Source organism: Heterocephalus glaber, unplaced genomic scaffold, assembly GCF_053883595.1.
Source record: "Heterocephalus glaber isolate CG9 unplaced genomic scaffold, H.glaber_assembly_v1.0 deba00001004, whole genome shotgun sequence".
Lineage (NCBI taxonomy): Eukaryota > Metazoa > Chordata > Mammalia > Rodentia > Bathyergidae > Heterocephalus > Heterocephalus glaber.
Genome location: NW_028258179.1, coordinates 5,295,156 through 5,322,730, shown reverse-complemented (window position 1 = coordinate 5,322,730; position 27,575 = coordinate 5,295,156). Strand labels below are relative to the sequence as shown.

The 27,575-nt window shown below is 47.6% G+C and overlaps 1 protein-coding gene across 7 annotated transcripts in view; it reads right to left on the bottom strand.

The window, feature by feature from the left end:
• Positions 1-968: 968 nt before the first annotated feature.
• The window catches only part of Eif4e2 (eukaryotic translation initiation factor 4E family member 2), a 29,114-nt gene continuing 2,507 nt past the window's right edge, over positions 969-27,575 (bottom strand). For 2 of the 7 annotated variants that reach the window (XM_004868068.4, XM_004868069.4), the window contains exons 2-7: positions 23,994-24,108; positions 22,122-22,256; positions 17,458-17,562; positions 16,023-16,175; positions 15,794-15,930; positions 13,852-14,115 (exon numbers count right to left, since the gene is read on the bottom strand). In XM_004868068.4, coding sequence (XP_004868125.1) covers positions 14,043-14,115; positions 15,794-15,930; positions 16,023-16,175; positions 17,458-17,562; positions 22,122-22,256; positions 23,994-24,108 — 718 coding nt within the window. In that variant the 3' untranslated portion in view covers positions 13,852-14,042. The other 5 variants (XM_004868072.3, XM_004868073.4, XM_004868070.4 and 2 more) reach the window with 4 other exon arrangements.

Genomic DNA, 27,575 nt, shown 5'->3' with positions numbered 1-27,575 from the left:
GCTGGGATTACAGGCATGTACCATGCTGGGCTAGGCTTGAAATTCCAATCCTCCTGCCTCAGCCTCCCAGAATGCTGGAGTCAAAGTGCCACACAGCTTAGATCATAAATGCCTGAGAGGCCCGTGTGTTAAAGGTTTGGCTTCCACCCTGTGGATGGACCCTTCAGCAGGCGGGGCCTGGAGGAAGTCAGGTCATGGTGGGGGTCCCTTGAAGGGGACACGGAGACCCCAGCTCTTCCCCTTCATTCTATTTGCTCACCGGAGCCAGGAGGTAAGCAGCTGGCTCCACCACAGGTGTCTCTGATGTGGCGCCTTACGGAGGCCCAGAACACGGCCCAAGTGACCTTGGACTGGGCCTCCTAACCTGAGACAAACCTTTCCTCTTTATTTCCCCAGGAGTTCATGACAGTGATGGGAAGCTGACCAGCACCTGGGGCCCAGCAAGCTCGTCTCCCAGTGGGTGCTGGCCATCAGCTGGCCTCTGCTAAGCTACCTAATGTAATCAATCCAAACCAAGGCCCAGAGTTTTCACCTCAAATCCTTCGAACTCACTTCCATTCCAGTAGTCTTTACCCCCAGTTAAGGTGAATTACTGGCAATATTTTGTTTGCTTCTGTTTTCTGAGACAGGCTCTCACTATGCTGTTCAGGCTGACCCTGAACTCACTATGTTGCTGAGGCTGGCCTCAAACTCACAGCAATCCTCCTGCCTCAGCCTCCCGAGTGCTGGGATTACAGGTGTGCCATCGTGCCTGGCATACTGGCAATATTTTGATATTTAAAAGGTAAACTGAGTACTGAGTTATAACAGTGATTAATGCCAATTAGAAACTATTTTCTAACAAATCCCCAGCCCTGCCCTCAGTGGCAGGTGTGGGATAATCAGGTGCTCTGGAGGGTACCAGAACAGACCCCGTGTTGCCTCCCCGACTCCCAGCCTCCCGTGCACTGACTCGGCCACAGCCCAGCTCTTGCTATTTTCCATTTATTACCACAGTGGACAATCGCTCACAAAGTGCAACACTACATCACTCTTGCCACAGCCCCGCTGTCCCCACTGGCCAATACTTGGAAATTCATTCTTGGAGCATCACAGAACAGAAACTTGTGTCTGGGTGGAAAATTATTGCCACTGCCAGTGTCACAAGGAGGGCACACATGGAAGGGCATGGGAGGGCTATGGGAGAGTCAGAGGGAAAACCCCGAAGAGGGCCAGGGAAAGCAGCCCCGCAGACCCTGACTCACCCTGTCGCTACAACAGTGACTGAGTGACTGTGACCCTGTCATGCCTCCACACATCAAAATAAGTGGAGATGTCTCTGGCGAGTCCAGAGACAACGGGTGGTCCAGACTCACGCGCCCAGGCTCATGCACAGCTGCAACTGTCAAACACTGATCAAGGGGAAGAGGCAACTTGAGCAGCTCTAGAAAACATCAGCGATTAAAAAATCTGAACAAATGAGACCAAAATAAGGGCAAAACTATGGACCTAAGCACCAGGCCCTACAAAACCCTCAACCATAAACGCACTGTTCGCGCGCGCGCATGCATACACACACACACACACACACACACACACACACACACACACACACACACACACACACACACACACACACACACACACACAACCAGTCAGGTAGATACCCAGAGGAAGGCAAACCCAAATGTCTGCTCTCTTTGGAATTCTCAAGCAATCCAAGACTGGGCGAAAGTGAAGCCCCCCTGGGCCGGGTCCACTCAGATCCCCGGTCACCACTGTTGCTGTTCCTCCTTCAAAGCCGTCTGTCTGCTCACGAGTTCTTCCTTCTCTGCAGTTTCAGGCACCAGCATTTCTTCTCCAACCTGAGGGCCTCCCTCCCTCCTGGGCCCTGCACTTTGATTCTTTCAGCCAAAGTGCCCCCAAGGTAGTGACTCAAATGCAGGGAGGGACGCCTGCTACTCTCATCCCTCCACACCTCGGCAGGCCGGGGACGCCCACCAACCCAGGGGTGTTCCAAGGGCAGGTGGTGATGAAGGTCCTGTGGTGCCGTCCAGCTCAGAGTGCTGCCTGGAGGCTGCTTGTTCAAAGCCCTTGAAGCCAGGTGCTCTTCTGACCTCTGACTCGGTGCACTTCCGGAGCCAGACCCCTGGCTTCTCTGAGGGACTGGTCCTTTGGAGCCTGCCCACGGGAGCTGTCTGGGGTCTCTGGGCATCAGCAATCAGCACACATTTGTTCCCATCCACACGGGGTGATGGAGACTCCAGGTGGGGCTCCCAGCCACTGCCCAAAGGCACAGACACACAAGCCAAGCCATCCAGCAGCCCCTTGTCTTCAGCTGTCCCAGTCGAATTCACAAACTAAGCGTTAGTAGCTGGCAAGGACCAGATGTCCCTCCTTTCCTCACTGAAGCTTGGCACACAGGCCCCGGTCACATGGGACAGTGGCTCCGGTCACAGCCCTCGATCCTCTCCTGCCCCTGGACCCACATCACAGCCTTGCTGCCCAACAGGCTGGCTCTGCTCCAGCTCGTCACCAAGGCAAACCCCGAAGCCGGGTCAGGGAGCCTCGTGTCCCACCGATTCCAGTTCTAAGTGCAGCAGTGCCTGAGAAGGACGGAGCCCCTCGGGAGGGAAGCTGAGGGTAAGGCAGGAGAGGACACCAAGTTCTAGGCAGTCACTGCACCAATAACACATTTTCAGAGTGGCAGGCCTGGGGAAGGGAGAACAAGACAGTGCTGACAACTTAGCAGCGGAGCTGGAAGAGGCACCGGGTCCCCTGGCACCTGTAATACTGATAACTCAGCGGCTCCACACGCACACACGCCCTTAGCAGACGGGCAGGCTGCACTCCCACAGGGAGCCCAGCACAGAGCCCCGCACGGAGCTGGGCAGGAAACAGTCTGTTACAAAATCATGTCTTCCGTTCTTTGATTCATGAGGCCCGTAGTGGGTGAGGGTGTTGGGCAGTTTCCATCTTCCGGGAAGGAGTGCCAAGGGGAGCACGGCTCAGGACGTCCCTTCCGGAAGCAGGCGGAGGGCTGGCGGGAGGCCTCCCATCCATCCGGACAAACACACATACAGAAAAGGATTATTGCCAGCTTGTGCACTTTCACAATGTGATTTTTGTATTTCGAAAACTTGAATTGTCCCTGGAAGAGAAAATGGGAAAAAACAGAGCACTCAGTATGGGCTGCCTGGACACGAGCACACACACGGGGTAGGACGTGACCTGGACAGACACCCTAGGCCTCCTTCCCTGCCAGCCTAACCCTAACAGCTCCTGACTCCCAGCCCTGCCAAAGCTTCACTCAGATGTTTGTAACAGCAAATGGCCAGAAGCCACCTCAATGCAGACCAGAAGGGGCTGGTTAAGTATGAATGTGGAACATTCATATAATGTACACTACGCAGCTTAGAAATAGAAAACAGCACCTTTTTACTCCTGTGGAAAGCTCAAGACTGACTGAACCTAAAGAGCACGTCCCCTAACAGTGGACACGGAGTCAGTCAGGAGGATCACTGTTTGAGGCCAACCTGAGCTACATGGTGAGTTCAAAGCTCCAGGCCCTGTATCAAAAAACCAACGCCCCCGCCCCCCCAACAAACAAGCCAACCCCCAGGACAGTGTGCACACAGTAGCTACCGTTAGTGTGGGGGGGTTTGGGGATTAAGGTTATATGCTCACATTTGCATGCATATACACTAAGAGGGGCTGCAAAGAGACGGGTGGCTGCAGCCCCTGGGCAGGGCCGCAGAGGCACGGTGGAGAGGCACGGTGGAGAGGCACGGTGGAGAGGCACGTAGGGGAGACATGCGTGACAGACAAAACCCAGCTGCGGCCCCATTTAAAACATGGAGCTGCTTATACAAGGCTGCTGTCCAGGAGGCCCGCTCGGAGGCCTTGGCTGTGTCCTGATGAGAACCTCGGGATGGGACGAGCGTTCTCTTGGTCACCTTCTGTGGATGCAGCTTGGCACCTGCTACAAGCCTTTCCTCGGCCACACTAGCAGCCCAGTGCCATCTTAGCAGGTCACATTGTCACTTGAACCTCAACTTCTCAGTTCTCTGCAGGGGTGTTACAGGTCATCTAGTAGCTGTGCTAGCCCAGGGCTGTGGGGTTAACTATGCAGAGACATGGACAGACATTCTCACTAATCTGGCTTCTGGAGTCATACTATTTCCCTTTTGATGTGAAAGGGACCGATCTTAAAATTGTTACAAATAACTGGGCCCCAGGCAACTGGACCAGAGTAAATAAAATCTGAGGGCTGACCCCAGCCAGAGCGCAGTGTCCCTTGAGCTGGCTAGTGTCAGCAGCTGGCACAGTAAGAGCCCTCACCGAGAGGGTGAGACAGACAAGGACTGAGGGATGGTGAGCCAGGGCCAGTGACCAGGCCACTGAGAAGCCCATGCTCTCTGCAGGCACTGGCATCTATTTACCTGACCATGTGGCTCACCTATCAATGGCCCCTGGGCATTCCACCCATTTTTGTCTAAAGCCAAAGGCTGAACACCAAGTTAATAGGTGATCATCTCTTTAAAAAGACCAAACATGTTTAAAAAAAACCCCTCTCAGACGGTATAAAAGACTCAAAAGAACAGATCCCTCTGAGGAGTCACATATAGCCAGCAAAGGATGATAACCAACATGGCTGTGGTGCCTCTCAGCTCTGTGGGGATGACGCCTGTGGAGCAGAAACCACCTTCCAGCTGTGCTGAACAGTACAGAAAGCAGGCCTGCCAGAAGTGGGCTCCTCTCCTCTCCTCCCTTTTACTCCCTTGCTGCATGCAGAAGCCCTCCTGGACAGTTCTCGAGTGGGGACTGCACTCCTCTACCCTAGTAAGCGGGTGAACAAGGCAGGGCCATGGGAAGACCACAGAGGAATCCTCTATTCCACTATGGGAGACGGCAGGCAAGCACCTGACCAGCCCAGTGCACTGTTGAGGGATCTGCAGGCCAATTATTACCATGAGTAGCTCATTTGATCTCTTGGAAGAATTCCTGCACTGCACTGGGGTTGGACTAGACATAAAACTTTCCTGTGATAGGCAAACTGACTTCTACCACACTTCCCACTTGAATATTTAGTACCTGCTCGCTACTTTTCTTATCAGAGACCTCTTCAGAGTCAGAAAGCCTTCTAGGCAGTCCTGTCAGTCTAAGATCCACTTGCAAAATGGAATGGGAGGAGAAAAGTGAAAAGCCAGGAGAATCCACCTAAGAGTTTCTAGAATTCACAGGAAACAGAGCAGCAAGGGTGGGAGGCTTGCCCTGCAGGGACAGGCTCAAGCAGGCTGGTGGCTATGACAGCGGACAGCTGAGGTCCTGCCTTTCTAAAAGCAGCGGGCTAAGAACAGCCTGGTGCCACATTCAGTCTGGGCATGCATTCACCCAAACTGGGGGACTACATTCACTTCAGACTGCAGCACAGAGAGGTGCAGCACACAGGGAATGGGAGGGGAGACAGAAGAAGTAGACAGGTAAGCTCTTTTCCCTTTTCTTTTTATATGTTTTTGTTCTCTTCCGGCAAACTAAACCTCAGAAATCCACTCTGAGCTCTGAAAGCTCACCTTCTAGCATCCAGCCATGCTATGAAAACGCATGTGCTACACTTAATGTACCAAACCGGACACAGGAGTTCCCAGTCCCACAGTGCAGCAGCAAAGAATTCTTCTTGCTGGGTGTGATTAACATGCACCTGCACTCCCAGCTACTCAGGAGGCTGAGGCAGGAGAACTGCTTGAGCTCAGGAATTTAAGGCCAGCCTGGGCAATACAGCAGGACCTCATCTCAATCAATTTTTAAAAAATAATAAAAAAGTAAAGACAAGAAATATATACCAGGGCTGGTGATGGTATACCTCAGTGCTAAAGCACTTGCTTAGCGTACATTGGAGCCCTGGTTTCAATTCCCAGCACTGCAAAGGAAAAAAAGAAAGAATTCTTTCTCTCCTAGATGAGAGCCTCATCCAAACTGGCTTCTAGCACGACACTCTTCGGTGCAGTACCTAGGGGAAAATGGAGCCCACATCCTGAAGTGCCTCAGAGTGCTCCCCTCTGCATTTCCAGAGATACTTCCATCCCTGGAAACAAGCTGAAGCAGGGGTTAGCTCTGGAGGGTGGCGCCAGAGGGCAAGGCTGTCCCTAAGAAGACCTTCCCTCTCCTGGCCCAGCAGGGGCACCAGCCTGGGGGCTGGCTGGGAGGCTGCCCTGGAAGACGCCCTCTGTGCTTCCTCTTCTTGGACATTCAGTAAAGCCGAAAACCCTGTCCAGGTTCCGTGGGGCAAACTTCCCTGTCTCTCCTCCCACTGAGGGTCATGCTGCTGCACTCCCCAAGGACATGGACCTGGGTCCTGAGCCCACCAGCACTGACATTCGGCCAGCCAGGATGTTCCTGGTGCTGTGACTCTGGCTGAAGCCACGGCCAAAGGCCGATGCCGCTTTGTCAGGAAACTTCAATAAGTCTTAAAATAATGACAGTCAGTCATATATAATGACATAATTGATAAACTGAGGAAAAGAATTTGAGATTTTACACACATGGATGGGATTGCAGGGAATTAAACCTTGGGCAAGTGCGGGACCACTGAGCCATACCCTGGCTTTTAAAATTTTACTTTGGGGAGGTACCAGGGATCGAACTCGGGACCTTGCACTTGTGAGGCAGGCAGCGGAACCACTGAGCTGAATCCCCAGCCCAGGCCTTTTCTATTTTACACTGAGATGAGGTCTTATGACGTTGTCCATGGTGTGCTAGGATTACAGGCATGCAGCAGCACGCCCGAGAATTAAGTACTAGTCTTCCTACCAATTTTTTCACAGATCATGATCTACTTAGGGAAAAAATAAAGGGGGACAGGAAGACAGGCTGGAGTGGCATGGGCAGGAAAGCAGCGAAAGCGAAGTGAACGGGGTAAAGCCTGTCCTCCGGGTGGCTCCGTCAGTGCAGACAAAGCCAGAGCCCTGTGTGAGAGTCTGCGGAGACAGTGCGCTGTGGGGATTCTCCTCACACTCCCAAGCCTTGCTTCAAAGGGAACACCTGAGCCATCAAGTACTGCTGCAAAAGAGATTCACAAGGCAGCTGTGCACTTGTGGATAATGTAACTTTTCAAAGCAATTCAAAGGTATTTATTCCTGGGGGATTTAGTGTCTGCTAGGAGAAGAGGGGCTTTTCTTCCATTGTTTCAAATTAAAGACTTCTCTCCATGGAAACTGAGATGCCTCCATCCCCCCCCCCCCCCCCAAGTACTGGGGCTTCAACCCAGGGCCTTCAGACTAAGCCACATCCCCTGCCCTTTTTTATTTTGAGACAGGGTCTTGCTAAGTCACTAAGTTATGCAAGGTGGACTCCAACTTGCAATCCTTTTGCCTCAGCCTCCCAGAATGCTAGGGTCAGAAGCAGACGTCACCACGTCTGGCTATTTTTATCTTTTTTCTTTTGGTACCAGAGATCGAACTCGGGTCCTTGCGCTTGAGCAGCAGGCATCGAAACCACTGAGCTAAATCCCCAGCGTTTATCTTTTTTTTTTGAGACAGGATCTTGCTAGATACCCCAGACTGGCCTTGAACTTGTGCCAATCCTGCCTCAGCCTCCTGAGTGCTGGGATTATAGATGTACACCACCATGCCTGGTTTGGCTGTCATTTTTTTTTTTTGGTTTTTCGAGACAGTTTCACTATGTAGTTCAAACTGGTCTTGGCCTACTATATAGCCTAGGCTGGCCTCAAACTCCCAAGGATCCACCTGCCTCAGCCTCCCAAATGCTGGGATTACAGGTGTGAGCCACTGCTCTTAGCTCTCAATTTTTAAAGGTACCATCATTTGATGTACTTCAAGAAAACACACACACACACACACACACACACACACACACACAAAAGAAGTAAAACACTGTCAATTAGATGATGACAAAATTTTATCACAGTTTAAGTACCCTAATTTTGAGAATACTAAGCAAAAAAAACCCCAACCCTTAGAAATAATTAAAATGGTAATATTATTAAAACAATTTCATCACTGTGCTTCTGAAAATTTAACTTTGTATGTTATATTTCAGCCCGAAGCTCAGTAACTTACACAATACAGGGGCTGACACAGATTCATTGGCAACCATCTTGGAATTCTATGTCAACTTGTAAACTAGTTTTAAAAATCTGGAACTGCTACCTGAAAACTGCATTTTACAGTAATGGAGCCAGACTATAAAAACCGGACCGGGTGTGGTGGCACACTCCTGTAATCCCAGCACTCGGGAGGTTGAGGCAGAGGATCCCTATGAGCTCGAGGCAAGCCTGGGCTACACAGTGAGACCCAACAAAATAAAATAAAAACGAGGGCACTGCCTGAGTGAGCAGGAGCCCTGGCACTGCTCATCTCTAGGTCACACTGGAACCACAGAGAACCCAGACCCCTGGACACCAGCTTCTGTTCCACAGTGGACCCCTCTCCAGCTCGCCTGAGGGATTCGGGCTCCTTTCTGGAACAACCTCAGCTCCTTCCCGGGAAGGGGGGACTTTTGAAGCAGCTGCTGCCACTGGCATGGTCTGCTCCAACTTCAGAAATGCTGCTTCCCAGGGATGGGACAGGTGGGGGGGGGGCCCTGGTGTCCCGGAGCAGGTGCTCATCTGTGGCCCAGGTAGACACTGGCCTTTCACCCTTTCCTCTTGCTCTGAATAAACTTACCCAATTCTCTGTGCCAGACACGGATGTGAACACAGACGTCCTGAAGGTGAATGCTTTGGCAGCCCCAGCCTTCCCTGTCTCGGCATCCCTTCCTCCCTCCCTGAGGTAACCATGATGCTCCAGCTGGAGTGCAGCCTGCATCTGTCTCTTCCATAGCCTTGAGGTACACGCTGGCCTCATTTACTTTGATTGCTCAAAGTCTGAACTTACAGTGCTGTTTCCTGACAACTGACAGACACCACCAGCAAACGAGACATAACTCACCTAACCCAATCTGGGCCTATGGAACTGCCATTCTGGCCACAGACCTTTGGCAGACAGCATGAAAATGGTCTTATTAGAGTCACAAAATAAAAACAAAACAAAACACCCTGGGGCACATTAACCGTCATAAAATGTTAGCATCAAAAGGGATCTCAGAGACCTAGTGGTCTGTGGAGCCCGGAATAAGAAGCACAATGAGGTGGAATGACCTGCCAAAGGTCCACTGGGAGAGGTGTGACTGGCCAGGGAGGCTCGATGCTGGCAGAAGGGCAAGGCTGGGGTCAATGGGCAAGGGCGGCCCCTTGGGGAGAGGGTACGTCTGCTGATAGGTGTATCATGGGGTTACAGAGAAGGTAGACAAGGCCCTACCCTGAGTGTGAGACAGAGGGGGAGCACCGATCAGCGGCCACTGCTGTTCACCAGGCCATGAAACTCCTCCCAGGCCCTGGCAAACCAGAGACAAAAAACACAATAGCACATTCAGATCAAACGCTTTTACAGTGAGCAGACACCATCACCCACCTCCCACTCCAGATGCCCTCTGGCCACGTGGCCAGGGGAGCATGGGGAGAGCAGCCAGGCTCCCAGCACTTTCTTCTTGGGTGGGCACAGGTAGGCAGCTGGCCCTGCTCCTAGCGTGCCCCACATGGGAAGCCTGACCGTCATTACTGGAGGATCTGCCACTGAGGTCAGAGCTAATGCTCAGCCACACCCGGAAACACGTCCAACTCACTGCAGCAAAGGGCAACAGCACTTCCTGCCTTTTGCCTTGGGTCTCTGGGAACAGGTGGTGAAAACAGCCTTTCTTCTTCAAGCCTCACCCCAAGGGCAAAGCCAAGTATCCAACAGCAACAGCAACACACTGTTTAAAGATCCAATGGGGAAATCATACCTTCTCTGCTTTCACATTCTCAAACTCTGACCCTCACTGGGACAGGCTCCATCTGTTTCTTTAAATACCCATGTAATAATTCTTCTAAAAGTTAAGCTGTGTAGGTCATGGCAGGAACAAGGCTCAATACAACTTGCATGCAGATTAACTCGATTTGGAAACTGGGGTAAGAAAAGGGTAAGAGACGTGACTGGAAGGGTAGCAGCTTGTGGGCAGTGTCCACCAACAGGGCCTTGGGGACTGCAGGAGAAAAGGGAGGCAAAGACTAGGTCCCCTCAGGTACCGGAAGCTCCACCCACCCCAAATTTTCTCAGAGGAACTGATATCTGCCCTTTCTGCTCTAGCCATGTTTTAGGCCTGAAGCACTAAATTCCTTGAGGATTATATATAAAACCCAGTGCTTTTAAACCTGAAGTTCTTTAACATTATTTCATTCTTGCTTTAAGTTGGTGACATGGCACCTGGGATGACAATATACCACATCACTTATGACACATTTAATATTATGACCTCTAAAATATACCTCATTATCAGGCTTTCTACAGATACCTTAAAAAAAAAAAAAAAAAAAAAAAAAAAAAGATGGAGCAGGCTTGTGAGATGTAGTTTAGTGGTAAAGCATTTGTTTAGCATGTGCAAAGCCCAGGCTACAATCCCCAGCACTGAAAACAAAACAAAACGAAACTTTTCAAAGAAGAGAGATTATATAGACCTGGTACAAATCCAACTTCATTTTTCTAACCAATGTTTATAGCCATTTCATTAGTATTTCCCTCTTTTGAACAGCATTTATAATCGTAAGATAAGGGTTTCTTCGGCAAGCATTACCCAAGCTACTAGCACAGGCTAACTGGCTTGAAGAAAGAATGTTAAGACAAGTGTGCCAGGCTTTTTCAATCCCCAAACTCAATCTCCACAATGAGACATATGTCCCATGGCCTTTTCTGGAGAGATAGTGACAGGGTGCACTCTAAGGCCATGAGTGACATTGGAAGGCAACTTTGCTCTGTACCCCAAATGGAGACAAGTCCAAAACAAAATCCAATGCTTGGGCAATGACCTGTGGGAAACCTTTTTTTCTAACATTTAAATTCTACCTTAATCAATAAACAAGATTTCAAAAAGCAATTATACAGCTGTGTTGAAGCTTCAGCTCACTTATCTTTCAGATTCCAGAAAGGCCAGTACCTACTAACTAGCTTAAACTGAGTGAGTCAAGGTCCTTAAAGTAGAATTCAGAACTCCCCTCATCCACCTCAGTGTTAAACTGCTCTCCCAGTTTCTTCAGAAATGTCCTTACTGCACATGAAACCTCAATGTGAAGAACCTGGGTTCAGAAATTTTCCTGCAGATTCACTGGAAATAAAATAGTTGGAGATAACCTTTGGAATAGTCACTCTTTTTATAAGCCAGTGAGCTGTGAACAGTCTAGCTACTTTCTAGCCTGGTATCCCGGCCATAGTAGGTAATACTGAAATGTTCTTTTTTTTGGTACCAGGGATCTAACTCGGGTCCCTGTGCTTGCAAGGCAGGTGACAGAACCACTGAACTACATCTAGTGCTGAAATGTTCTTTTTTAAAGGTAAGAAAGTGTAAAAAGTGTCACATGACTAGAGTTTCTAAATACAGAAAAACCATTGAGACTAATACAGCCTACAGGAGATTCTGAACAGATTCCAATGGCTCAGTAACAAACAGCCTTTTCAAGCCCATTTGTCCCAGCTCACTTACCAGAAAGCAAATTCTGAGAGCAGAGAGATCTCATTTCTGTGTAACTCTGCACTGTCCCCTACCCATCCAAAGCCTTCAAGGATCAGAACCATGTACTCAGCCAGCCTAATGCCTCCTGCCAACCTGGGCTTCCCTCAAGGGTTTGGAGGACTGGAACAGTGGTATAGCTCAAAACAAAAAGCCAGGCCAGCATTATGCTGGCGACCCAGGGCCTCCCAGAACTGGCTGGGTCCTTGCCTGTGTATCAGTAACATCTAGACAGGTGAAGGAGTGCCCACAATCGACCTTCTCTCCTGTAGAACACAGAGGAGCTCCTACCCTACTTCACTGCAGAGGACGGCCAGGCTTGCCCAGCACCATGGTTTATATGGGAAGCCAGGCCTGTCTTCCCCTCTTCCATTCCAGGCCAGAGGCACACAGGAACCAATGCGACCATTCCAGAGGTGTTTCCTCACAGGATAGTGCTGTTTTAGATGGCCTGTGGCCAGCTCTGGCTCCATGACTGACTGTCATGACATCTCTCCTCAGAGCAGCGGATATAGCAAGTCCCTTAACACTTGTAGGGACCCAAATCGATGAAAACTCAAGTGTGATCTGGTCTTATTAAAAGGAGCCATGACATGAGCAAAACCTCAATTTTCCAAGCTCCAGGTTTTCTGGGATGGTCAGGAATAAATGCAGACAAAGCCCTCCACAGCAAAGCACCCCATCACCCCTTCTGCATGGCAGAGGACCTCTCCTGGCTCACCAGGGAGTACAGCAGGAAAAGGTCACAGCAGTGGCTGATGGAAGGCTGGAAAGATGAACAGGTGAAGGACACTGGAAATGACAGACACAGCAAGGTGGAGGAGCAGTGCTGGACAGGACCTAATGCCCTTACCCTTTCAGCAGTCCCCATCTCTGGAGGACCTCGGAAGAACCACTGCTGGCTCTGTCTGTCTTCATGTCCCTTGGAATTCTCAAGCCCTAATGACTGCTGTCCCTGGGCTCAAACAGGCCACAGACTTAAGGCAGAACTAGTTCTGCCTTCTGCTCACATATGGCCAGGGTCGGGGGCGCCTCAAGGTCAGCCTCGTGCTCCCTGATCACCTCTTACTCTGGAAGGTGACACCAAGCTGAAGCAGGTACAATGTGGCTGAAGTTCAGATCAATGCATGTAATAGGACAATGGAAGGCAGGGCAAGGGCCAGAGGAGGTCATTCTTTGACAGATGCTAAAAACAGAGAATGCATCTTTCCATTTTCCTGCAAGTCTCTCATTTTCTAAGTACTTCAATCAATTTGGGGGATGCAATAAACAAAGAAACAATGATACAAATATTCCCACAATGCTGAGCCCAAGTTGGTAGTTCCAGTCATTTTGTTAAGATCTGGGACCCCACGGAGACTGGGGTAAGTCAGGGCGGTACAGCATCGGTGGCATTGCCACTGTGGAGAACTCAACCTCACAGCTACTTCCACAGATCCTCTGAAGGAGCCCACCCAAGACTTGCAAAAGCGATTACCTATGGTGTGGGTGGTGGCTCCTAAGAAAACCTAAAGTAACCTGAGGCTTGCAGAAGCTCTTCATGGAGGTTAGGCACCAAAGGGCAAGCTGCAGTGCACACAAGCCAAAGCCACAAGGCGCACAGGAGGCTGGCGTGTCAGGTCACACCCCCTCAGGGACGAAGGCCCATCACCACCCAACCCAAGGCTCAGGCACCCTGGGCTGGGGGAAGGCGGGCCGCACCTCTGAGATCATGCATGCACACTAGCTCCAAGAGCAAGATGATTTGGCTCCTTGGGGAAAGCAGAAGGGAGGAGGCTGGCAAAGAGCTCAGGGCCTGGGAAGCTTTGGCACCAGCGAGAACACCGTTAGCACAAAGCAAGAATGCTATGTGTGTGCAGCCACACATGGACAAAAGCAGGGCTTTACCTCTAAGCAAGAGATTTCTCTGAAGTAAAGGCAAATGGAAATCAGCAAAGCAAAGGCCAAGGATCCTCCTTCCCAAGGTTCACAAACTTTCAAGGAGAATTCAAAATCAGAAACACTGGGCTGGTCATCGGCATGACCAGCTGGGAACTAAATTCAAGTACCATGGAATGGGGTCTTTTTGAGAGCTACGTCACCTCATTACATCAGGCCTCAGCAGTCCTGGGACCAAGTATCACATGACACTACACAGTGGGCTCTTGGAAATGAGGCTGCATTTCCCAGACAGCCCTCATGGAGAAGTCCATGCCATCCCTTAATATGGTGACAGTAGGTCCAAAGGCCACATCTTGATTGATGCACCATAAAGAGCAAGAGCATGAGACAAGCTAGTTTAGCACCGTTTATTTGTGATCTCAGCTGTTGTCATGGCTGCTGTGCATCAGCCTGTTCTCAAAGCATAACATGCTCTTCCATTCCTCTCGTCCAGGACAGAAGGATCTTCCAGGTGGCACACCAACAGAACAAGGGACTCCGATGATGCCAGCTTCAATGATGGTGCCATCCAGAGAGGAAGAGGGTCATGGCACATTCAACCGCGGCTTCCAGAGGTTTTGAAAAAGGAGCCTTTGGGGGCCCAGCCTGCCTGGCATTCTAGTGGAAGTGCAAAAGGTGGCTCATTGTGAGAGGAAAGAGAAGGGGACACGAGGGAAGGCAGTGTCTGGGTCTGGAGGAGGGTGTTCTGGCCCCACGGCTGCAGGGCTTGAGTCCCAGAGACACACTCTGGGGAAGGCAGCATAGCAGGCCAACCCTTCTGTCAGACTAAGGGCCACAGGCTCTGCTGGACTCTGAAGGGCTTGTGCACGTTTCTACAACAGTCAAGAGGAGTCACTTCAGGGGATCAGGAAGGTAGAACAGCAGAGAGGGGAGAGTTGATGAAAAATACCTCTTTCCCTTTCTTATCCACATGTGAAGCTGGCTCTGAGTTGCTGGGATGGGGTGGGGGGGCAAACCTGAGAATCTTGAAAATAAGAGTTCTAGAACTAGGTCTTTGCAGCCTGGACAGAACCTGGCAGGAGGGCAGAAACTATGACTGCCCCAGAACAGAGAGTAAGGCAGATGTGCCTAAGAAGACAGTGCTAACAGAGGCTGCCAAGGCGAGCGCCAGGGCCAGAACCAGGGCAGGCTAGCGACTGCTGCTGGCTATGATGGTCACAGCCAGCCATATGATTACGGACCAACTCCCATGGCAGTGCGCCCCATCAGGCTGGCACCAAGCTGGTAGAAGCAAACTCTACCCATGAATGCATGGGAAAAAGACTCCCAAATGGTCTGCTGCTAAACACAATCACTGGGCTCACTACTAGTCTTTAATAAGAACCGCATGATGGTGACATTATTACTAACAGTGGTGATGACAGTAACATAATACTTGGCCCTCTAAGAGCTTCCTCCCTGAGGACCCTTGTTTACAAAGATTACGTCAGCCTCCCCACAATCTTGGTAGGCAAAGCATTACTATCCCCCAGGTTATAGCTGGAGAAATTGAAGCAGAGTTGCAGAGGGACTCGCCGAAGTCACATACTGATTTGGGGCCACAGGAGGCAACTAGAGCTGAGTCTGGACTCCCAGCTGGCTGGTTCTGACTCCACTGTGGAGACGATTCGGCAATTACTCCCACAGCCTTCTTATAACAACCTGCGCTTGTTTCTGACACTTGATCACTAAAGGAGCAAGCTTGCCAGTGACTCGTCCTAAGGACAGAGAGCTCTGCTGCCCAAATCCGCAAGCTTTCCCTTTGATTCTCCTCCCTCATGTGCTGCCCTGCCTCTCTACAACCTCGGCTCTACACACAAGGAAATGGAATCATCAGGCCTGTTAAGCCAATTTTCCAGGACAAAGAAAACAGACTGAAACTAACAGGTTAAACAGACATGCAAAAGGGAGGTGAGGGATGGGCAGGGAAGAGGACTTTATTTTTCAGTGAAATTATCTTAAAAAAAACAGCCAAATAAAAGCGCTTTGCCTTTCATTTCCGATAGTGGTTAGCATGGGAAAGACAAGACAGCCTGTAGAAACGAAGCCAGCACAGGCAGGGTAACTGGGTTTCTGTGGAAGGGCTCTCTGCCCTAAAGCACCCCATGCTGCAGGGAGCCAGGGAGCCTTGCCAACACCTACACAAAGTGGCCAGCACAACGGAGGGGCTGGCCTGTCTGGTTTGTCTCCTCTCCACAAGCCAATCTCCTACACAACCATGTGCCTCTGGGCCCAACTACAGAGCTATGTCTGCTAAGTTCAGGGGCCTGTCCCCCCCAACACCCCCAACACGTACTTGATGCTGTCGGTGTGAGTTTTGTATTCCATAATGGTGTTGGGAGGTAGGTTAAGCACGCGCCGAAGCGTGTCCCGGATTCGGGCTGTGGTTGCTTGGTCACTGGCAGTCTTATTCCATATGGAAATGATGTCCTCCTACAGAGGAACAAAGGCATCAGCAAAGCAAACCAGAGGCAGTGAGGAGAGCAAGGGCAATGCAAGAACACAGACTGGCCTGGGGTGCTTACCTGGAAGCGGACAGAGACCACAGCCCCACAGATCTCTTCCCCAACCATGAACTGCTCCCCCAGCATAGCCAGGATGAGATTTTCCCAGCACCGGGAGGCCAAGCCCTTCCGTAGCCGAATGATCCACTTGCCACCATTTTTATTTGCATCATCCTATAAAAAGGCAGAAAATGTTCAAGTTCAAACATTGGTTTACAGCATCTTCTCTTACAGTAAAGCAGTGAAATGCCAAGAATCCCTTGTCTGTTGAGATTATGCAACTTTAGAAAAAATGATAGTAGGACTAGGGTGAGGAGAAACTGCAAACAAAGAGAAAAACAAAGCAGGCCTCTTTAGCACATGCCATTTAAAAAGACGGCTAAATAGATCTTTTTAAAAGAATACTCTTTTATCAGAACTACTGTAGGAGTCAAAGTAATGTCAGATTTCAAAGAGACCATCACTTCATTTGTTAAAAGGTCACCAAGTGTCACCATGTACCAAGCACAGTCAAGAAGCCTCAATCTGTACTCAGATCCAATGACAGAAATAAACAGGAAAGTAATAACAGCCCTGTAGACTGCCCAGGGCTGCTACGAGAGAGATGCACCGTAGGTTAGGACAGAACAAGACAGCAGGAAACGGGCAAGCAGGGAAAGCATGTGAGGGCACTCTGGGCCCTGGGAGGAGCACATTTGTGCACAAACTGCAGCACAGGGAGATGCAAACGGGGGTCTTACTGCAAGGAAGGGAGGATTTAGAGATGATGGGAAAAGAGGCTTGGAAGGTAAATTTCATGCAAGGTGAAGGAAGCAATGGAAGCTGCATAAAACAGAAGTGGATGTAACCACATTTGTCTTCCAGAAAAATGCTCTGGCATCAGAAAAGATACTCTACACTAGAGCACAGCAATGGCCCTCCAAACAGATCAGAGCTCAGTTTTTGGTCTCCAGTTACTGCTTTTATTTTCTGATCACTTTAATCATATGCACACTATGTATACATATACACACAAATGAGTTTTATAGGAACAAGGTTCAATTAAAAAAAAAAAAACAAACCTTCAATGCTGTAACACTAGCATCTGAGTGGTAACATCATCATTAAAACCACCTAGCACCAACCTCAGCAGACACACAAGGGCTTTAGTGCCTTTCCCCAGGGGTCTGGATTCCCGATATACCAAATAGTGTTGCAGTTATTTTTTGTTTTTGAGACAGGGTTTCAATATACAGTTCAGGGCTGGCCTTCAGTTCATTATGTAGCCCAGGCTGGCCTAGAATTTGCATCAATCCTCCTGCCTCAGCTGCCCGAGTGCTAGGATTACAGGCGTGCACCACCGCATCCAGATAGTGTTGCAGTTTTGAAGAAGACTTTAAAATAGTTTTAACCCTGCCAGGGGATGAAAAAGAAAAAGAAAAAAGTAAAGATAAAGACAGGGGCCCTCAGTTCTCACCTCCCACATGGGTTTAATTCCTTCTTTGAAGAGATGGAAGTCACTGTGTCCTGTCAGGTCCCCGGGACGTACCATGTGGCTATAAAACCTCCAGAACTGCTCCACCTGCAGAGAGAAGACCCCAAAGTGCAAAGGATATAGCTTTCCTTTTTGGTTGAATGCACCAGAAGGTCTGAGATTTATTTAAGAACATTAGCGTGGAAAGCACTGTTACAGCTATCCTCTTTGTGTGAAAAGGAAAATATATTAGAGGAAATACATACTACACAGTTGGACAGAAGAACAATGTATTACTGGCAACACAAGAATAAACTCTGGGTGAGAAATGCTAGCCTCAGCCACATGGATACACCTTTCCTACTAGAGGTGCAGGGGAATAGTCACACGCAGTTAGAGGATGAGTGTTTTGCATAATAGTGACTAGACTCTATGTTACATGCCACACGGCCTCAACCTGAATGCAGTTTTTGGAACCAAATCAATTCTGGAACAAAGACTACTTAACTGGCAAATACAGTGTTATTTGGAATGAAATACACTTTAGTTCTGTTTAGTCACTGAGCATAAGTGACAGAATCAACCACATGTACTACTTGATACTAGAACGCTGTTGCTAAGGATAGGACTTTCCAAAATCAACAGGACTCAGGGTTATGGTGTAAATCCTTTTTTTTTTTTTTTTAAAGACAGGGTCTCCCTTTGTAGTGCAGACTGACCTTGAGCTCACTATATAGCCCAGGCTAGTCCTAAACTCTCAGTGATCCTCCTGCCTCAGCCTCCCAAGTGTTGGGATTACAGGTGTGCACCTCCATGCCCAGCTTAAATCTTTCCTTAGGAAAGTTATTTTTCTCCTTGCCCTTCCTTCAAATTCTATTAGAAAACTAGACTTCTACTTTTCTATTAAATGTATGCTCATTTATAGTCATCATGCTGGCCCCATTTTTTTCATTAGTGCCTTGGGAGGAGACATTTGCAGAGGACCCTACTAACTACTGGCCAGGAGGGAAAAGAAATACACGGGACAGTCTGAGGAGAAGCTGCTCGCTGTATTCCCCAACACTGTGCCAAGGAGACAAAATCGACATGAGGCAAGACATCACAGTCATGTAGTGGGAAATGGGTACAGGCAGAGATTCTGGTCATACTACTAGATCTGGGCAGCAAATGAGGAGAAGCTAATCTCAGGCTGCATGAAGCAGCTGTCTGTCCCCTCCAGTTCCTCTCTGAAAGAGGAACACAGGAACAGAAGTCAAGAACAAGGCCATTCATGAGACTTCAATGAAGTGCCTCGTGCTAACAACTGCTCGGCCTAACTCTGCTCAGTGACTTGGAACATTAGCCATGTGGACACAATGTCCATCCCAACAGTTGGAGAACATCCACAGAACCAGTGGCTCACTGTGCCTCAGGAACTGGGTAGGGGGTGGTAGGGAGGAAGTCCACCAAACTCCCCAGGAAAGACTCACTTAACACTTGGATCTCCCCCGATCTTACAGCCAAACTGCACAATCTTGTACTCAAACCACAAGAGGAATAAAATGTGAAAAACATAAGAAATATCATTAAACTGAACAGGTTTCTTCTGAACTAAAACCAAAAAATTAAAGTTCACAGACTTGGAATATGAGGTGCAGAAAGGACCTCAGAAACCACGTGGACTGTCACTTCACAGTTCAGCAGCATTTCAGGGTTTGCTCCAGCACACAGTCAGGCACCGGAAGAGACCAGCCCTGGGATTCCCCAGTCCGGTGCCCTTCCCACTTCAAGACATGGCCTTCTTAGTGACCCTGATTTTAAGAATCTTTAAATGCTATTCAATTTGAGAATGAAGAACCATTGGGATGTGCTACTTTGGATCTGATAAAAGGTTTCACAATGGAATTCTCCCCCCCCCATATTATCAATTTGATACATAACTGCCACAGTTTGCTTCTGGTTGGAATTACTTTTCTGCAAGGAATTTAATATTGAGAGCTATTTCCTGATGTCTTGAACTCCATGATCAGACTTTAAATGCTGTCACGCATCCAGTGAGTATTGAAAGTGCATCAACTCATGCATGTGCCGACGACAAAGCACTTAACATATATGCCACGAGGACAGAAAAATAAAACACAAACTCTCTTTGTACAAGTTGGGTAAATTCATACACGATTTTTTTTATGAGGGAAAGAAAAATATTAGAAATACTGTAATCCTAATTATTCCAAAGTAATTTAACAGAATCCTTTATGAAATCATATTCCCCAATCCAGCTTCTTCTTTGACCTTCCAAATGTCTAACCAGTTATTTCTAACACAATGACTGGCATTCTACCCACGCTGTCTGACATCCCAAAAGAGTAGGTATTCACAACTTTTGTGATGGGTTCAGGAATATTAGAAAGGCCTGGGCCGAGGATTTAGCTCAGTGGTGCCACTGCCTGCCTTGTAAGCGCAAGGTCCTGAGTTCAATCCCGGTACCAAAAAAAAAAAAAAAAAAAAGGCATAACTATTTTAAAAGTTTAATTCTACTGTTTCCTCCACCAAGAATTCCTTTCTTATCATCTGTTCAAATCTTTTAAGTTGAATCTTAAGCCCATATGCTCCAAGGCAGCTTTCCCCAAGGTGGACGCTTTTTTCCTCTGAATCCTGAGGGTGCTCCAGCCATGCTGTTATGGCTTACATCTAGACTTTCTCCTAAAAGCCTCATATGTTCAGATGTGGTGCGTTTAGCAGGTGACTGGATCATGGTGTCGCTATAGGTTTTAGGAGGCGGGGGCGGCTGGATGGAGGTAGGTCACTGGGAATGTGATCTAGTAACAAGTATCTCCTTCCCCAGCTCCTCCATTCTCCCTGATTCCTGGGTGCCATGGGATGAGCATCTGGCCTCAATGCTGGGCTCTTCCACCATGCTATTTCCGTCTTGGAGCCAGCCAACCATGAACTGAAAGTGTGTGCCAAAATAAAGCTCTCCTCCTGTAAGTTGTGGGTGTTGGGTACTTTGCCCCAGTCATAAGGAAGCAACTAAGACAGTGTCCTTCCTACAGCCCCAGTCACTGTCTACCTTGTATCAGAAATCTGCGGGCTTGCCCTATTCCCCAAAGCAGGCTTTGTGTCTTAATTCTTTTTAGAACCTTATTACAGACTTCAATTCATTAAGCATTTCTTGAATCAAGTGTGCAGCAATGTACAAGCTATTTGGAATATTTCAAACAAATCTAAAGTTACCAGTGATAAGGCAGTAGAGCCTACCAACCAAACAAGGCCTTTGGATTGGGCTGAAGCTGTATCGATACAGCAAAGCAACGGTGCTGATCTCACATTAAGCAATCTTATTACCAGTTAAACATGTGTATCTGATGAATAAGAAATGGAAAATAAATACTGTAACCTTGTGCCATGCATTTTGGTATACTGTCGGGCTTTGGAATCTGACTTTCACAGTCCATCTCACCTGAGTTTTAATGCTCATTCCCAACTTGTGTATGAGAGACTTGGAACCTCACATCCTCCATTTGTAAAATACGATGCCATAAGGCTACTGTAACAACTGAAGGAAACTAAATAAGTCCATTACTTACTGTGTCCTTCCTCTTTATTTTGTTTTTTTGGTACCAGGGATTGAACTCGAGACCTTGCGCTTGCAAGGCAGGCAGTGGAACCGCTGAGCTAAATCCCCGGCCCTATCCTTCCTCTTTATTAGCTTATTGCAATACTTACTTATTGTAACAATACTATATTCTTTTCTAGATTCTGCATTTCAAACAGGGCAAATATCTTAGTAAGTTCAAGAAAGTGACAACTCTGTATCTGATCCTGTTCAGAGAGGAAAATGCACAGCACACAAAGGTGAGTAATAATCTTTATTAAACAAGAGTGATGTTAAATGCAGTCAGATCTCCAGGTTTATAAACTAGTCACTTGAGGGGAGATGAGCTAAACCCTGAACACTGTATGATAGCACCCACAAAAGCAATTACTGGAGATTCCATTTTCTTTCTGAACACAGAAAAAGGATGCTACTTTACGGATAATCACTCTTAGCCAAAATCTTAACAGGAGGCTCTTAAATACAAAAGAAAATTTCAAACTTTGCTTTCAAATTTACTGTCCAACTTCATGAGGATATCAAAAACTATAAAATTTTGTATCCTCCATGTCACTCTGCACATTAAGACTCAGTATCTACTTTAAAAAACACAGATACACATCCTTTACGTATATGTCCTTCTGCTCAAAACCACCATTCTCATATTTGTTGATACTTACTTGTTAACTATGGACGGCCAATGAGAAACCTAAGAATGAACAAATCTGACCATGGGACTAAGGTTACTCGAGTAAGAAAACCAGAATGTTAACCAGGGTACCAGGAGGGTAGGTAAACACACTGACAAAAACACAGGCATAAAGGTCTGGTGATTTAGCTCAGTGGTACTGCTCCTGCCTCGCAAGCACATGGTCCTGAGTTCGAAGACCTGTACCAAAAAAACCAAAACCAAAACAAAACAAAAAACACAGGCATGAATATCCTACCAAGGCACACTCCATTAAACCATCAAGTACTGGGCCGGGGATTTAGCTCAGTGGTTTCGCCGCCTGCTGCATAAGTGCAAGGACCTGAGTTTGATTCCAGGTACCAAAAAAACCAAAAAATCCCCAAAAAACCATCAAGTACTCACAGAGGCAAAGGTGCCGATCTGCTTGATATTCTGTTCATAGCTCTGGGAGCTGGTGGGACGGCCTGGGGTCCTCCTGGAGTACCAGAAAGTGTAGTTGTACTGCAAGGGATGCTCTGCTGGTCCAGGGACAACAGCCTGGGAAGTGAAAAAGGTAGGTGAAGCCCTAGGCATGTGTCACATGGTCTGAGACTGAGAAATGTTTTACTGTCTCACTTTTATCACTTCCACAATTAGAATACCATCTCAGTTACTTGCATTGTGCCCAAGAGTCTGCTCACACAGTCCATTTCCTCAGTGTGTTAATGACTCTAAACTCCTGGAACACTTTATCTGTGTTCTTACGACTTTCATAGCTTTCTACCTCTAACCACAGACATTAGTTTAGTATTTTTATCTCTCTGTGTGTGGGGCACTACATAGCCTTCACCCTGAGCTACATTCTCAGCCCAAGTGACCCAGCTGTCAAGTGACCCAGGCTGGGGTTGAACTTGTACTCCTCCTCCCTCAGCCTGCCAGAGTGTACTATGCCTGGGATGTCACAGGTATTTACGTTTCCATCTTATTCCAAGAACCTATGCCCACACAGCCAAGCACTGCCTCCTCCATGACACTCTTGTCACATAAGAGTGGCAGGCTGCTTACTCTGTTTGTGCTTCGCCTTCTTACCTGCAAAATAGGTAAAATAATAACCATCCAAAGGGTCGCTAAGAGGATCAAGTGAAAAAAAAATTTTTTTGTTTTTTTGTTTTTTGAGACTAGGTCTCACTCACTTTGCAGTGCAGGCTGGCCTTGAACTCAGAGTGGTCCTCTTGCCTCAGCCTCCCGAGTGCTGGAATTACAGGGGTATGCCACCATGCCTAGCTAGAATCTAACAAATTTGTAGATGTACAGTTCCCAGTGCCTGGCACAAAGTAAGTCCTCAATAAATGCCAGTGACTGTTATCACAGCTATTATTAAATGGAAGGTCCTCGACCCACAGGCACATTCACCTGTGGGGCTTTTTAGCACTTAGCAGAAAAGTGCTTACACTTGGAGGGTACTCAGTATTTTGGTACCGGGGATCAAACTCGGATCCTTCCGCTTGTAAGGCAGGCGGCGGAACCACTGAGCTAAATAAATGTTTTCCTTAATGTCTCAAGGGAAAAACCAATTCACTTATCTCTCATTCCCTAAATTTTCTCTTTTCCAAGTTCCTTTCAACTTGAGACTATTACTGATTTAAGAGCCTAAAAGTTTAAGGGACATGTAGGATTTGAAATACTCAGCAGCAGCTTCTGAAGCAGCTACCAGCCTGAGTGCCAGTATTAACCTCCTCTATCCAAGAAAGGAGAATGCTCTAAGTGAGCCAGGATCTTAAGATCCTGTGGCAAGAGCAAAGGTTTAAGGCCCATAATGAACTCTAGGGATTCCACACTCGATTTTTGAAAACAGAACCAGCTGAGTATGGTGGTGTATGCCTGTAATCCCAGCACTCAGGAGGCTGAGGCAGGAGGATTTTCACAAGTTCAAAACTTGCCTGGGGTACACAGTGAGTACAACTGAACTAGTTCAGGCAACTAGTAGCCTGAACTACATAGCGAGACCTTGTCTCAAAACAAAAACAAAAATACAAAAACCCCAGAGCTGGGGTTGGTGGCAACAGCACTCTGGAGGCTGAGCCAGGAGGACTCCTGTGAGTGGCCAGCCTGGGCTACAGAATGAGTTCAAGAACAGCCTGAACTACAAAATGAGACCCTGTCTCCAAAAAAACAAACAAAACAAAAAACAAAAACAAACCCAGATACTACAAAACAGGACACCATCAAATTAACCTGGTGTCTTCCAGATAAACAGATTCTATAAGATAACTGAGTCTTAAGCACAAAGCACACCTTCCTCCTGCTGCTGCTCTGACTCTTGTCTCGTTCCGTTTTTTCCTTCTCACCATCTTTCTGTGTGCTGTTTTCTTCATTCTGATCGTGGTCTCCACTGTCATCATCTTTCAAGCTGAATGGGATGGCAAAACAGTGTTATTCCATGACCAAGTTGATTCCTAGTACCTAATAAAGCCACATGGTCATACCAACTACATGTAAGGAACTCAAGGTCACTCAAAACACAGGCCCTTGAGATGTATCTGAGATGAGAGGACAAAAGAATGTAGACACCCAAACTAGAAGGTTAAATAAAATGAAATGCCCATCAGCTAACTTGTAAACTCCACAAAGCACTGTCTTTTGATTTCCTAACAAGTCACACAACAAACACAGCTTAGGGGATCATTTTCTTTGTCAAAAATACAGTCAATAATGAGAAGTCTGTGGATTAAAATAACTCTGTAACACTATGCATCAAGGTTAAAAATGCACCTATCTATACTGCCAATTCTTACCACCTCCTCTAGCCTTCCTCACTGTTATGCTCCAGCCCTCTTTTGTTACTTTAATTATGATAAATTCTGAGACAGTTCCCCCGACATCAATCTCTACTCCTTATAATCCTCCACATGTCACCATAATTACCTTTCTACACCTAAGTCTGATTATTTCACTTCATCCTGAAGACTTGACTATCCCCGGCCCTTTGATGCCAACTCTCCGGGACAAAGTACAATGACATGTAAGTTCCTCTAGAAACTGATTCCCCCAGCAACCTGTGTTCCCACATCGGGGCCACTTGCAAACACCACCCTACAGCCTGAGGCACCATTCCTCAGAAAGGGCTGGAGCCGTAGCTCAGCATGAGACTCTGGGTTCAATTCCCAGTACCTGTGTTTTTCTACTGGGTGGTGGGTTCTCTCAGAGCAGTATCTTATATCATCTCAGCATCCCTGGCACTCAGGCAAAAAGATACTGAATAAATGTCAAATGAAAAGGAAAAATGAAAGACTGAGCTGGACCATTCACTCATCATGGATTTTTTCCAGAATAATCTTTCTGGCTCCAGGTACCAGAAATGCTCAAAATACAACTCAAACATTATCCTATACAGATACAGAAACACATCCTAGAATATTTTGCATCTGTAGGTTTTTCTCCTTTTCCCCATGAATTCCCAGTGACTGTACAAAGCATGCAGTAAATATTATGCAGGATGAGCAGGCCACATCCCAGGGTGCCTGCTCTGCCAACATCATCGCCTGAGCCTTAGGAGATATGCAGCTGCTAGTGCCCTGTGCCAGGGTCCACCCATATTCACCATGGCCAAGACACGACCAAAGACCACTGCAGCTTTAGCTGGCCGTGGTGGTGCATGCCTGTGATCCTAGCACTCTGGGGGGCTGAGACAGGAGGATCACAAGTTACATCCAGTCCAGCCTGGGCAACTTGGTGACTGAGCCCGTCTCAAGGTAAAAAATTAAAGAAAGGGGTGGAAACATAGCTCAATGTGAAGGCCCTGGGTTCAACTCCCAGTACCTAAAGAAGGAGCAGTCCAGCTTGGCTAGTAATCTAATGCCTCAGGGCCTTGCTCAAAAATATGAGCAGATTTCTCCCTCAGTATTTCACTGAGGCAAGGAAAACACCACAAACTCAGGAGCAGGTATATGGGACCCATACAAGAAAAGCTATGAGGAACAAAAGTAGAGAAAGCCAACGGAGGAAAAGAGGATGGAGCAGGTGAGGTGAGAACCTGGAGGGAGGGCTTGGCTGTCGTTAATGCTGCCATCTTCTGGCTTTGTTCAGTCTTCCTGGACTTCTAGGAGGCCATTATCTGTGCTTAAGACATCCTCCTCCCAATTAAACTTGTGCTGCTTATTTTTCTTTTCAAAAGGAGCCTGCCAACTACAAAAGTCCAGAGAGTTCAAAATTACCACTGTTAAAAAAAAAAAATTAACACTGTTTACCAAACATTTACTGTGTATCACCTAGTACAGTGCTCGTCCTCAAGGACCTGAGACACAGCATGGTGCAAAGACCTCGTTCTGCCCATGTGGCCCAACAGCATCTCCTGCCTGCTCCCCACAAAATCCTTTCACTCCAGTTACATGACTCTAAGTGCAGATCCCCAATCTCACCCCTAAGTTACAGGTTATTCTCAGTGTGTGGTCTGCCTCCTCCCCTAGTCAACTGTCCTGTGGGACTCACTTTCTGCCACTTTACAGGCTTTTCCTGACCTCTCCCAACACAGGCTATGCCAGGCTCCCCTCTTCTTTTTTTTTTTTGGTACTGGGGAACGAACTTGGGACCTTGGGCTTGTGAGGCAGGTGGCAGCACCACTGAGCTAAATCCCCGGCCCCAGGCTCCCCTCTTCTGAACTTCCCCATATAAGTATTTACATTTAGCCTGACTACGCTGTCTCAGCCAGTTCTGTTCCAGATCCAGAACAGCTCCAAAGCAACTTAGGACGCAGATAGGTTCTCACTCTCTTCTTTCTACAGGGCATACCCTAGCAACGCAAAACATTTCTTCTTCTCTGCTTCCAACTCACATTAGAGCCTCTCTGGTCCCCTCCATTAGATCTTGGTTGAAGAAAGGCAGTCACCCCATCACCTTTCATTTTGCTAATCTCAAGAAAAGAATGTATGTTCCTTTCTTTAAAAGTTTTACTGCTAATCACTACTAGGAAACAGACTAACCAAAATACTGGCAGAGAAGAAAAATGTTACTGTGAACCCTAGGCTACTTACTTCCTCACTCTCTTCTGAGACAGTAAAATGTAAACCTAATGAAAGTTCACCTAGTGCTTTTATTTCTCAAGGGTGGAGTTAACTACCACCCTGCCCTTTAAGCCCACACTTAGGCAAATACAACCTATTTCCCAGAGGTTGCTCTTCCCAACTTAAAGCTGGATTTGAGCCAAGGTACAGCCCAGAATGAAAACTCAGTGCTCCGCAGACTCAGGCAGGCACTTTGCACTGGAGGCTGTCTAATACTGGCATTTTGGCTAGTTCACGAGGCTTCTGCCCAGGTATTTCCTCACACTCTCTGAGCTAGACCAAATCTGCATGGGTCAGAACTTGATCCAATTCACCTTTGAATCTCCAGCATCAGACAGTAGTATAAAATAAAGATCTGTTTAATTAAGATTTCTAAAATTAAGCTGATGAGTGCCAAATAAGTGATTCAGACAATAGTTTAACGAATGGATCAAAAGCCTACGATACAGAGCAAACAGTGACAAATCAACCATGGCATCTAGAAAACCAAAATCTGAAAACCAAGTTTATCCCAGTTAAAACTTCAGTTCTTGGGAAAACATCTTAAGATTTCACACATCAACAGGATCAATGGCAGCAGTGTCTCAAGACTTGACAGGTATATATTCCCGGCAACCCTCCCCAAAGGAGTCACAATCTTTGGTTACATGCACAGAAGCAAAACCCAAAATGTAAAGGAGGTTAGTGCTCTTTAACCTGAGCTTATCTGATTACACTGTCTCAGCTCCAGGTACTGGCTCGAAAGGATTCTGATGAACACATCCTCAAGGGTGATGCAGTGAAGAATCACCACTACAAGTATGTAACAATACTCTAA